General features: G+C 47.4%; 1 protein-coding gene across 1 annotated transcript in view; it reads right to left on the bottom strand.

The window, feature by feature from the left end:
- Positions 1–4,237: 4,237 nt before the first annotated feature.
- Positions 4,238–13,137, bottom strand: part of KIF5A (kinesin family member 5A) — a 36,515-nt gene continuing 27,615 nt past the window's right edge. Inside the window, exons 22-29 of the mRNA XM_010388952.2 lie at positions 12,887–12,958; positions 12,624–12,728; positions 9,757–9,973; positions 9,361–9,514; positions 8,977–9,059; positions 8,320–8,347; positions 7,736–7,850; positions 4,238–6,657 (exon numbers count right to left, since the gene is read on the bottom strand). Of these exons, the coding sequence (XP_010387254.1) occupies positions 7,772–7,850; positions 8,320–8,347; positions 8,977–9,059; positions 9,361–9,514; positions 9,757–9,973; positions 12,624–12,728; positions 12,887–12,958 (738 nt within the window). The 3' untranslated portion in view covers positions 4,238–6,657; positions 7,736–7,771. The remainder of the gene's footprint in view (positions 6,658–7,735; positions 7,851–8,319; positions 8,348–8,976; positions 9,060–9,360; positions 9,515–9,756; positions 9,974–12,623; positions 12,729–12,886; positions 12,959–13,137) is intronic.

Raw genomic sequence — 13,137 nt, forward strand, 5'->3', positions numbered from 1 at the left:
CCCGGCGCCTCCCTCCCCCAATGTCCCCGCAGTGTGTGGGCTCACCTGGCGCGCGGGATCCCTGTAAGCTGACGACGGAAGCGGCCCGCGAGGCCCCTCGACCTGTCAAGTAGGAGACCGTGGTGCGGCCTGGGTTGGCCTGATTGACTCCCAAGGTCTAGGGCTTCTTTGCTGCAAAGTGGCCGCCTTCTGGCTTTGCCCAGTTTCTAATGAGTAACCTCGGACCTGATGCTAATGCGAAAGCATTCTTACCGAATGGGGGTTGGGAAGGGGAGGGTTTTGGAAACCCAAAATTCTTACCAGTGGTCTCAGGCGTCTTGAAATTCATTCATTAGTTTAACAAGTATTTATTGAGCACTTACTTGTACTAGGTCCTGGTCTAGGGGCTGGTTTTCCTTTTATTAAAGCAGAGGATAGGACAGTGACTGCTCTGAAGTAGCTGGGAGTCTAATGGCACTGGTTGGCCAGTGGAGATCAAGTTTGCGGTATGCGAGGTATGAGCTATCCTAGAGCTGTGTATGAAGCAAAGCCACTGATACAAAGAAAGGAAGTGTAGCTGGTCAGGGAAGGCTTCAAAGAGGATAGAGACTTTACTGCGTTTGGAAGGGTGGGTAGAGTTCAGGAATAGAGGTTAAAAGGTTTTCTAGACAGAGAGAACAGCATACAAAGACATGGAGAGAAGAATGAGGCCACGTGCGGTAGCTCACGCCTGTAATCCCAACACTTTGGGAGGCCAAGGTGGGAGGATCACCTGAGGTCAGGAGTTCAAGAACAGCTTGGCCAACATGGTGAAACGCTGTCTCTACAAAAATACAAAGATTAGCCGGGCATGATGGCAGATGCCTGTAGTCCCAGCTACTTGGGAGGCTGAGGCAGGAGAATCGCTTGAACCCAGGAGGCAGAGGTTGCAGTGAGCCGAGATCATGCCATTGCACTCCAGCCTGGGCAACAGAGCAAGACTCTGTCTCAAAAAAAAAAAAAAAAAAGCCCGATGCGGTAGCTCACACCTGTAATCCCAGCATTTTGGGAGGGCGAGGTGGGCGAATCACCTGAGGTCAGGAGTTGTGGGCGAAGGATTACCCAGGTGCCGAGGCAAGAGACTGAAGGCACAAACTGTTGCAGTATAATAAAATAGAATAAAGAATAGTTATAATACAAATTAGATATAGAGATGATTATAGACAATTATCAATCATTAGTATAAACATTAATCATTAGCTTTTAATATTACTCTTTGTTGCATTACTAATATAACCTAGGAATAACCAGCAGGTATAGGGTCAGGTGCTGAAGGGATATTGTGAGAAGTGACCTAGAAGGTAAGAGGAGCCCTCTGTCATGCCCGCATAAGGGCCGCTTAAGGGCTCCTTGGTCAAGCAGTAACACCAGTGCCTGGGAAGGCACCCGTTAGTGGACCGCGAAAGGGAGTCTCCCTTTCTTTGGAGGAGTAAGGGAACACTCTGCTCCACCAGCTTCTTGTGGGAGGCTGGATATTATCCAGGCCTGCCTGCAGTCATCCAGAGGCCTAAACCCCTCCCTGTGGTGCTGTGCTTCAGTGGTCACGCACCTTGTCCACTTTCATGTTCCTCCCGTACTCCTGGTTCCTCTTTGAAGTTCTTAGTAGATAGCAGTAGAACAAATAGTGAAATCTTAAAGTCTTTGATCTTTCTTGTAAGTGCATAGAAGAAAATGCTGACGTATGCTGCCTTCCCTCTCTGCTTTGGCTACCTAAAAGGGAAGGGCCCCCTGTCCCATGATCACGTGATTTACTTGACCTTATCAATCACTTGGACAACTCACCCTTCTTACCCTGCCCCTTGTCTTGTATTCAATAAATATCAGCATGCCCAGCCATTCGGGGCCACTACCCATCTCCACATCTTGGTGGTGGTGGTAGTGGTCCCCCAGGCCCAGCTGTTTTCTCTTTATCTTTTTGTCTTGTGTCTTTATTTCTTACAATCTCTCGTCTCCGCACACAGGGAGAACACCCACTATGCCTCGTAGGGCTGGACCCTACAAGGAGTTCTAGACCAGCCTGATCAACATGGTGAAACCCCATCTCTACTAAAAATACAAAATTTAGCCAGGCGTGGTGGCACACACGTGTAATCCCAGCTACTCAGGAGGCTGAGGCAGGAGAATCGCTTGAACCCGGGGGCGGGGGGCGGGGGCGGAGGTTGCAGTGAGCTGAGATCCTGCCACTGCACTCCAGCCTGGGCGACAGAGCAAGAATCTGTCTACAAAAAAAAAAAAAAGGACCACTCAGGTATGTTCCTGGAGGATGACTTGAGTATTGCAAAAGTTCAGGGACAGATAACGAACCAAAGCAGTGGCTGCTGTGTTTGAAAGAAGGGGATGGCATCTAAAGATGCAGTTTGATGTCAACTTGGAAAATTCATTTGAATATGGGGGTTGAAGGAAAAGAGAGGCATTGAGAGTGAGTCTAAGGCTTCTGGCTAATGATGATGATGACATCAAAGAGATGATGGTGACATGAAAAGGAGCAGATTCAGAGGAAGGTGAGTTCGGTCTGGAATATGTTTGAGGTATCTTAGGTCAGTTGGACACATGCTCCCGCAGCTAAGCAGAATGGTCTGGACTGGGGATACAGATTTAAGAATTGTTGTGGAATATGCAGGCATGGATGACATGTCTTAGAAAGAGCAAGGAAGGAACCAAGGGCTGAGCCCTGGGATAGAGCAGCATTTAAGAGACTTGGGGAGGAAGACTCGGAAGGGTGGCCAGGGAAGTACAGGGAGCCAAGAGAGCAGGGTCACAGAAGCCAAGGGGAGATGAGTTTCAAGAAGGAAGGACTGAATAAGTGTCATATGTCACAGAGAGGTGAAGCGAAAAAAGGACTGTTGTCCAAGAGAAATGTCCACTGTATTTGGTAACTAATGCCATTTGGAAAAGCAGTTTTGAGCAGAACAAGCAGCAGATCAAGGTGGGCTAAGGAATGAATGGGGGGGTGAGGAAGTGGGGATGTGAAGCTTGGGATGGTTTCCGGATATTTGGCTTTAAGAAAACAAGTAAGATAGAGAAACACATAGTAAAGGGAGGGACTCTTATGGGAGGGACCTTACAAGAAGATGAGATCACTGAGACAGGCATTAATAAAGAAGATGCACCAAGGCGGGCGGGTCACTTGAGGCCAGGAGTTTGAGACCAGCCTGGCCAACATGGTGAAAACCCATCTCTATTAAAAATGCAAAAATTAGCTGGGCATGGTGGTGTACGCCTGTAGTCCCCCATACTTGGGAGGCTGAGGCAGAAGAACCGCTTGAACCTGAGAGGCAGAGGTTGCAGTGAGCCGAGATCGCACCACTGCACTCCAGCCTGGGCAACAGAGCAAGACTCTTACCAAAAAAAAGCTGCAAACTCCTCAAGTCTCCATCAATTTATCAGTTTTAGATATTTTATATATTTATATATTGAGATTCTATATCAGTATCTCAAGAATGAAATATCTGGAAGGGATTCACTTTAGCCTAAAGAAAGGAGATTTATCACTTGTCAGAAGGGAGAAATAAAGGGTATGTGCAGACACGGATAGGTAATTGTGTAGGTGCATGTGGGCAGGGGGGAAGATAAAGAATTTCAGGCTCAAGTGCCTTAGATGACAAAGTTGCTGCCTGAGAGAGGAGGGTGGAAAGGGTGTAGACGCTTGCTCTGGGAGATAGGAGAGGAAAGTGAGCAGCACCGAATGTCCTGGTAGGTTTGTAGACTCTTCAGTTTTATTTACCCCAGTTTTTTGGGTGTGCAGTTTTCTGCATCTGACAAGCTTTGAGGTATGAGCAGAGAAGAGAGGTGGAGTATGCTTTAAAATGGGGGTTGGAAGGGTGATTGTAGTGGATGATCTTGGGAAGGAGTATTGATCTGCTGGCTATGGAGAGATGATGACACACTAGAGTGGGAAGGAATTGATGCCAGGACTGAGGCTGCTCTGGGTAAAAAATGAAAGAACAAGATATTGCTTTTGGTAAAAACTACAAACAGTGTAGATATCCACCAGTGGTAGACTGGTTGAATGAACTGTAGGATAAATGTGAAAAATTATATTTTAATGAGGTCAATTTATATATATTGACATAAAAAGATCTCCTGGATATATTGTCAAGTGGGAAAAAACCAAGCCTAAGTCTATAGAAAAACATCTGGAAGGATATATTCTATCAAGTTCCGTTACATCCAAGGAAGGGAGTGAGTTGGGAAGGGATAAAGAATATTTACAACAATGTAGAGTCATCAATGAATTTATTTTATTTTAAAGATATCTATGTACACCAAGTAAATACACACAGGGGGTTGTGCAGTTTGGTTTGTCTTCCACGCTGGCATGCAAAATTTTGGCAGATGTGAGTGGGCAGGCCAGGCGCCCCTTGCAGTGACCCTGGCTCTGAAAGGGATGCGGTGAAGGTAGGGAGCAGGAGGAGGAGGAGGATGTAGTGTGAAGCTTCTGGTGAAGGGTTTGCGTGTGTGTTGTTTCTTTTTTATGTAAGTGAATTATATTTCCCTTACATCTTGCTAAAGAGAAGGCTGCTCCCTCTGTGTCATCTCTCTCCTCATCTGCGCTACACCCTCACATTTTCTTATGTGTTTTTAAAAGAACCATGTGGTGGCAACATTACATAAAACCCCCTGGATTCTTAAGTGCCCTGCTGGCAGCAAATATTAGCCTAAGTCCACAGGCCCACAGGAACCTTCCTTCTACCCTAGTGGGTCTGGAGACAGTGTGGCTTGTCTACCCCACTGTTGCCCTCTTTTCCGTGAGTTGCAGCTTTAGTGTGAGGAGCCAGATTGGACCGCCTTCCTCAGAACAATGGTTTTCAAACTACTCCACAGAATCCTCAGGGTCTCATAGGACTGTTCAAGGGCTCATTCGCTGAGGAGGCTTTGAACAGTCAGTCCTAAGAGACCCTGAGGATTCTTCCACCAAAAAAAGAAAGTGCAAACGGCCCAGGTCTGCATTCCTTTATTTTTTATACTGGGGTTATATGTAAGATTTGTTTTGAAAAGCGTTTAAAAATAATCACTGCTTTGGATTTATTCCACACTTCACTGGTATTTTTCCCCCTGCAGTTCTCCCTAACTGCTAAAAGGAGCTCAGCAGGTAAAGGGAGCAGGGCCTCTTTCCCTTGAAGGAGTCATGGGCCAGTGCAGCCTGCGCTTACCGGCTGGCATTCCCACTCAGCTTCCTTTCCTGACTTAGAAGCTGGGTGATAGGCTGCCCTGCTGCTGGAGAATCTTGGTCTTCCTCCTAGAAAAGACTGGATATCAGGACACCAGACTTTCTCTCCTGGTTTGGACTGGCTAGTGACCTCCATCCCTGCAGTTACCTAGAAAACCACCTTAGCACCATGTGGAAGGAAAGGACCATGTGAAACTAAAACAATAGTCCTCTTCGGTGTGGGGGGTGCTGCATATGGGCTGAGAATGGCTGGGAGAAGAGCCCTCAGGGTCAAGCCTTAGAGCTCCCCGCCTCTTGAAAATCCACCCTGCCCCTTTCTTTAAAGTGCACTTAATACCAGATGGGGACATTAGAGAAGGAACTCTTTGTGGAGAAAAAAAAAATGTATATTGGGGAAAAGTCAGGCTCCAGCTTGAAAGGACGGCAACTAGAGAGAGAGATTGTGCCAATGAGCTGGAAGCCCCCAAACCAAAGGTGGAGATGGGAGGAGCATGCCGCCCAGTATGGAACGACAAAGAAATCCAGCTCATCGCTTCCACTTGAGGGCACTGTGACCAAAAAAAAAAAAAAAAAAGACTCAGAAATTTCCCAGCCTATTCACCCACAAACCTAAGGAATCAATCATTTTGACTACACCTGCCTGTAACCATCTCCATGGCGAGATGAGCAGCCATTGACTGGCTGCTGGGAGCAGTCTGCCTCCTCCATTTTTAAAAATATTTTAAATCAACTCTGAGTTCTGGTCACGAGCTCTGGGGCAGGGAATATCAAAAGGAGCTTTGAAGAAAAAGGGAAATGGTCCCGTGAGCAAACCATTTCTCAGTCCAGGGGAAAACAGGAAGAGGGAGGCAAAAGGCAGACTTTGTAGGGCAGAGGTAAACACCTGAATCCTTTGATTAAGGTGAGGGGTGTATGAAGAAAATTATATGTCTCAATTAGCAGCCCTTCCATTTTACCTTCCCCTGTGCTATATGTGAAAGAGGAGGGAGGAAGAGTTTATTTCTCTGTCTTATGATGCTAAGACATTCTTCTGCTTAAGGCTTTGTGTGTGTGTGTGTGTGTGCATGTGTGTGTGTGCGTGTGTGTGTGTGTGAAGAGTCACAGCCCTCTAGCTCCCATTTTTCCTTTTGTCATCTCTGTGACCTCTACTCAGTGACTAACACCACTCAGTGTGAGACGAGTAGATGAGAAAGAAGAAACATTCACCCTCCTCCCTATTGCCCCAAATAAGGAAGGTAGACTATGCTTTGAAATTGCTAAATACATCAGTAGATACTTAGAGAATAAAACAGAAGAGAGACATAGCAGCAGCTTTTGATATATAGATACAGAGTACAAAGAGATACAGAGTAAGTAAGAGAAGACATCAAACATAGTACAGTCCAACAACAGGGTTGGGGAGGGAGTTAGTATCAGAGACCACAGGTTTGCAGCATGCTGAGAGAAGAGGCCTCAGTCCCTCTTAGAAACTGGGAAAGAAAGAGAAAGAGGGTGTGAGGGCCCAGCCTGTAGCTCAGCCAGAGAACAGGAACAGGTGGCATCTGCACACACTTTGGTTTACTGTCCTGTTCCTTTAACACCAACAAGGAGACCCCCCTACCACTGCCCCCCACAACCCAGGCTTGCACCTCCATCCCTAGGCTTCCCCAACTCCTCTTCCACATTCCTACTTCTCTTTTTTGTTGTTGTTGTTTTTTTTTTTTTTTTTTTTTTTTCACATTCCTACTTCTCTGCTTCTCAGGCTTTTCTGTCTGTGTGTGCCCGATTTACTATTCTGGGAAACCCCTGGAGAGGGCTCAGCTTAGATTCAGCCCAGTAAGAGACTGGCCATGTTCTCTATGCCACTTCTGGGCCCTAAATTAGCAACCTTGGTGAGAAACCTGATGACACACAAGAACAAAGAAGGTTCCTGTGCTGCTAGAGGAGAGCACCTGGGGACAGATGAGGAAAAAGAGGGGCTTTTCCACCTCCACTGAGCAAGATGGGAGGGGAGCGCTGACTGACTTCGTGGGCCGCTTCCTAAAGCTTACTGGTGGCATATACAGATGGGAGGAGGATGGGACACAGGTGCAGGACACAGGATGGGACAAACATCGCCTTAGCTGGAGATGTCTTAGTTCCAAAAACACCTATCCATCCAAAATTATTTCAGGGTGGAGGAAGAGGTGGGGTTGAGATGGCCCCCCAGGGTCTCTTGATAGATCTGCGGTCTACCACCCCTGTGTGGCTCTCATCTACAGCAGCCAAGCTCACTTCTTTGGACGTATGACAGTGACCCCTAGTGGCATAAAGACAGTACTGTGGTTACCGCTGTAGCCTAAGGGAAAGCAAAAGGGGGCACGGGAGGTCAGTGTCCAGATTACATGGGGCAGCACAGGCGTAGCCCCCAGCAGGGGAAAGCAGGAGTTGAGGGGTAACTACATAGTAAAAGTTTTGAGGTGGTAAACAAAAAAAAAAAAAAAAAAAGAAGAAGCCGGAGAACCAAAGAGGCTGTCAGCAAGAAGGGAAGCAACCTGAGGCTGGTCCGAGGAAGCAGCCTGACGCTACCTGAAAGTGCAGGTATGCAGCCGTGGGTGTGGAAGATTAGCTGGCTGCTGTCTCTTGGTGGAGAGGGAAAAGCTTGGCCTGGTCCTCAGCCTCATAGCCACACGGCAGGTCACTCCTGGAGGAAGACACCCACCATGATCAGCTCCACAGAAATGAAAGCATTCCTGTTATCATGGTTACTCTGCTCTGAGAACATCCCTGTGAGATCACAAAGGGCAGGGACTATTTGCGTTTTACAGGAATGCAGGGAAATTCAAGGCCAGAGGGAAGTAAATGACTTGTCCAATGTCACAAGGCTCCCAAACGTAGGCGAGAAACCCAGTCATCAGATGCCCATGATGTTTTCGTCCAGACCTTATCACTGGAATAGGGAGAAGCAAGATGGGATTGGAGGAGGAGAGATATTCTGCACTGAGGCAGGGGAATGACTGGATCTCCTGGACAACACAGTGATGAAAAGAATGAGTCTCACTCCCTCCTCCTTCCCCCAAGGATCCAGGAACCTCCAAGTGGGGCACAAGGAAAATTTAATCATTTCTTCTAGTCCCACCCAGAGAACCCAGGGGTAGTGGGGACTGTTGTACCTATTGTCATTGATATCTGTGGCATTTCCTGAAGAGATCATCATTGAGAACACAGGATTAGAAGAAGAAAAAAGGAGATTGGGTGTTAGAAACAGTTTGCCCAAACCCTCTCCCATCTTAATCCCTTAGAGAAAAAGATAAGCTGTAACACTTTCTCCTTAATTATCCCAAGCTACATCATTATTTTGTTTGAGAAAAAGTCTCCCCAGCCCCTCACCAAGGAGAGGAAAAGGGAACTGGAAGGTAAGGGCTGGGATTGGCATGGTAATAGGAGGAATTCACCCCGAGGCAGCCTGAGACCTAAAGGGCTGGGCAGTGCTCAGGCTGTAGGTAAAGGGTTACTTTTTGTTCATATGTATTATTATTATTATTTTAGAGCCCAGGCTGAGTGCAGTGGCTGTTCACAGGTGTAATCACAGTGCACTTCAGCCTTAAGTTCCTGAGCTCAAGCAATCCTCCTATCTCAACCTCCCAAGTAAATGAGACTACAGGTGCATGCCACCACACCTGGCTATATGTTTTTTTTTTTTTATTTGAAGCCTTGGCACACCAGAAAGGTTCAGTTAGTGTTTTTTGTAGACTAAGGTCACTTACTTTTATGCCTCTCAACTAGCCCTGAGGACCCCAAAGGTGGGATTACCTATCTTTTTCACTCACCATTGTCCATGTTGGCCTTCTGGTAGGAAGCCAAGGGGCCGCCAGAAGACGTGGCTCCACTGCTGGTACAGGAGTTGGCAAAGCTGGACGGAGCAGAGAAAAGAGGCAGCCTCTGGCACCCACCCTCCACTAGTCTGAGGACCACTAATCCACACTCACCCTCAGCGATAGAGCTGCTCAGCCTTCCCCATCCCCAGAGAGCAGAGGACAACAAACATGCCCACAAGCTGGGAGGGCAGACACCCACCTTCTAATCATAGGCATGAAGTTGAGAAAGGGTTTAGGAAAATAATTAAGCCACAACCAATAACTGACCCCACCCTATGCCTTCCAGGGTCCAGTGAGCCTTGGGTGGGACTCCAACCCACACTTGTGGTCACTCACTACATATCTGAGGTGGAGCTGGGTGTGGCCTGCAGGTAGAGATTCTGGTAGTTCTGGAAGAGGCTGTTGGTGTAACTGATGCACTCAGGGCTCCGGGTGCCATAGGGGTTGGTGGGTGAGGACGCTGGGTAGTGGCCAGGCCGGACAGGTTTGGCTGCAATAAAGAAAGAAAACAACCATGAGGAGGCTATGACCCTGCATTTGCCCCGGTCTCTGAGGTCATTTAGCTGGGGTTGAACTGAGTTGCTTGTAACATTATCACTTTTTTACTTTTTGGGGGGATGTGGGATGAGGCTAGGGGTAGGTAAGAAGCAATAATCTAGTTGCTTGGCAATTAGTAATTTGCTAAATTTGCTTCAGGAGATACTCCCACCTTGCCTGCTAACACCTACTCACCAATCTGGGCAGAATGGCCCCGTTTGCCCGAGCTCTTGTAGCGAACGGCCTCCTTGATGCGGTCCACCTCCTGCTGGTACCGGCGCTTGTCCTTCATGGCGCCCTCCTTGGCCTCCTTCAGTGCACCCTCCAGGGCCTTAACTCTCTCAGCCGTAGCCCTAAGTCGTTTTTCCAATTTAGGAAGCTCACAACGCAGATCTGCATTGTCACGTACCAGCTATAGGACAAGCCAAAGGGAAGAAGTGGAAAGGAAGGCAAGTGACCCAAGACAGTCACCCAGAGGAGTGTACAGGACAGGGGTGAGGAGAGAGAATAAAGAAAAATCAGGGGTCACAGAAGACAGAGACCATGTCATTTCCTCAAAAGGCCTCATTGCCTTTATGTAATGGACTGTTCTGTCCAGCTCATTCCTTCCCCCAGAGTGAACGGTGGGTGGCCAGGCATTAAAAAGTTATATAATTTTTTAGGCAGTAAAACCTGCCATCTCCACTGCAGCCCAGAACTCTTGTGGCAGCGCCTTGTCCCGTCTCCATCTGGCCTCCCCGACATCTCCCAGCATGTGCCAGACCAATAGCCCCAGGGTGACCATGGGGATGAGGACCCCCCTTCCCCAGAGAGCACTTTGTGGGCATGCAAAGGTGGGGCAGCAGGGGCACAGTAGCAGTTTGGTGGCTGTGGCATTGAGGAGAATGGGTGCATGGCAGATGCAGTGCAGAGCAGGAGCAGAAGCTGGAATTCAGGAGCCCCTGATATACACGCACAGACAGGCAGAGCCCGCCCCGTAGGAAGGAAAGAAAATGTTTGAGGTCTCGCAAACATTTGCACTCATTACCTTCACATTTAGGGACTTCCTGGGTTATCCCTCCCCCAATGAAATTAAGCTACAGCGTGGTAGCAACCACCCTGCAGCCAGAAAAGACTTCCTGATCTTTTTACAGGTTCCACACAATGACTGGGGGCACGACAGGTTGCAAAAGGAGCAGGGCCTTGGAAGACAGCAGGTAAATCAGCATAGCGGGGAACACTGCGGGCTCAAGGGGACAAGCTAGAAACCTTTCCATGCAGTTTCCATTTGGACAATTTATGGAGTATAAGCAATGTTTTGCTGTGACAATACTTTAGTTTAATTGATAATAGGGCTATAGTCCTGGCTGTTAAGATTCTGTTAACCGAGAAGTTTTTATCTCCTTTTTCTTTTTACTCTTGTGTCTGCTGAGGTAGGAAATTGTAGTGAGTCCTCTATTTATCCTATAGGTGAGTCATTTTTGTTTTTTGGGACTTTGAACAGAGGCAGAGGCTTCAATGAAGATAAAGGAAACAGTATGTGGTTGTGTTTTTTTGTGGAAAATTTTTTGGGGGCTTGCTCCATAGAGCAGGGCTTTCCCATAGGCAGAGAGGCCCAGAGTGGCACACATACACTTTGTGTGTGTGTGTGTGTGTGTGTGTGTGTGTGTGTGTTTTAAGGAATATAATATGGATCTGGACAGAGAGGGAAAGTGAATGCAGGAATGAAAATTGAATGACAGAATTGATTTCAAATGTTTCCTATCTTCCTTTCAACTTTTCTATAATTTTGTTACTCAGTTTCATAATAAACAAAGGAAAAAAATCGTAGCAAAGCCCTCTGCAGGACTAAATAAAACAAATAAACTCTGTACATTATCACTGGGCACAGGCTTGGGATTCATTATCAAAAAAAAAAAAAAAGTACTGAATATTTACTATATAGGCTGGGCATTATACTGGGAGGAAAAGAAGTTTAAGCGCTAGGCTAGTGAGAATGTAAGTTTAAATGGAATCTTAAGGTAGATTTGAAAGGAAAGGAATGAAGTATAGGTTAGGGTTTATTTTATGAATTAGTTAAAAGGACCCGTTGACAGCTTGCTGAGCCTGTCTTCAAGGCTCAGATAGTTAGTGCTAATGAGAGTGCCCCTGCCCAGCATACACCAAACATTTCCTGTCCTGACTCCTTTGGACTGCCCTTCTGCCTCCCCACCCCATACCTTTGAAACCCAGTCATCCACCTAAAGAACCGCAGCAGCAAGGAGTGGGACAGAGAGGCAGCAACTTAATACACAGGAGTTTTGACTGGGGCCCCAACCAGGGGCTGGCTGGACCATCTCAGGGACATCATTTTTTTTTTAATTGAAACAGGGTCTCACTCTGTCACCTAGGCTGGAGTGCAGTGGCATGATCACAGCTCACTGCAGCCTCTACTTCCTGGGCTCAAGCAATCACTCTACCTCAGCCTCCCAAGTAGCTGGGACTATGGGTGTGCGCCACCACATCTGGTTAATTTTTGTATTTTTTGTAGAAATGGGGTTTCACCATGTTGCCCAGGCTGGTCTTGAACTGCTGTGCTCAAGTGATCCGCCCGCCTCGGCTTCCTGAAGTGCTGGGACTACAAGCGTGCACGACTGTGCCTGGCCAGGGACATCATTTAATGTCCCTGCATGCCTGCCCCAGACCTAGACGATGGAGTTCTCTCCAGGAGAGAAGCCCAACTCCCTTGCTTCTTCTCATCTCCCTGCCTTCCATCTCTGGGTAATGTCTGACCAGTTTCCCTCCTGTATATTTACAGTCCATGACTTTGTCAGTTTCAACCTCTCCCTCCAAGGTAGGCCTAGGGAATTCCACTTTGAGCAGAGGTGGGTTAGAAACTTTGAGAAGGGAATACAGGCATGAAACAAAGAACAAGGTAAAAGTGGACCAAATATTGTATAAAGAAGGGATTAGTAGCGAAAGTAAAAGCGAACAGTAAGGAAAAAATGCAACTAGATTTTCCTGAATCCAAGGGGCCTCTGATGATTTGGTATCCTAGGTACCCGGCCTCAAAAGTTCTCTTCACTCCTTCAGCAGACTCTTACCTGTTTGTGAACCTTTGTAAGCTGTTCCAGGTTGTTCTCAAGAAAGGAAATCTTCTGCTTTTGGGAGTGAATCCCCCCACTGTCTTCGGGCTCCATTTCTGCACTCTGAGAACAGATATAAGGAAAGATGCAGCTGTCCTGAGGCCAAACAGATCCCACCAAGACCAGGCCAAGCCAGTCCCATGGGGGACAACAGGGGCTGGAGAAACCTGAGGATGGGAGGAGGATGTGGGGGCTGATAAGACCTCAAGGACAGCACTCACTTTCTTGACTCGAGTCGTGACGTCTTGAACGAACAGCTTGCGAAGGTTGTGGAGGGTCTGGAGTTCCCGGGCCTGGAAAGAATGATGAAAAATTGGGAATAGCCAGATACCAGGTCTGTCCTATTCCTCCAGAATTATAGGAACCTCCAGTTTCTATAGTGAGTTACTCATCCTTTAGGAAAAAATGTGTCTTGATTATGCTACAGAATGGCTGAAAAAGGGCAGGAGGAATAGGGTTAGGAAGAAATGAA

Source organism: Rhinopithecus roxellana, chromosome 10 (assembly GCF_007565055.1).
Source record: "Rhinopithecus roxellana isolate Shanxi Qingling chromosome 10, ASM756505v1, whole genome shotgun sequence".
Taxonomy (NCBI): Eukaryota; Metazoa; Chordata; class Mammalia; order Primates; family Cercopithecidae; genus Rhinopithecus; species Rhinopithecus roxellana.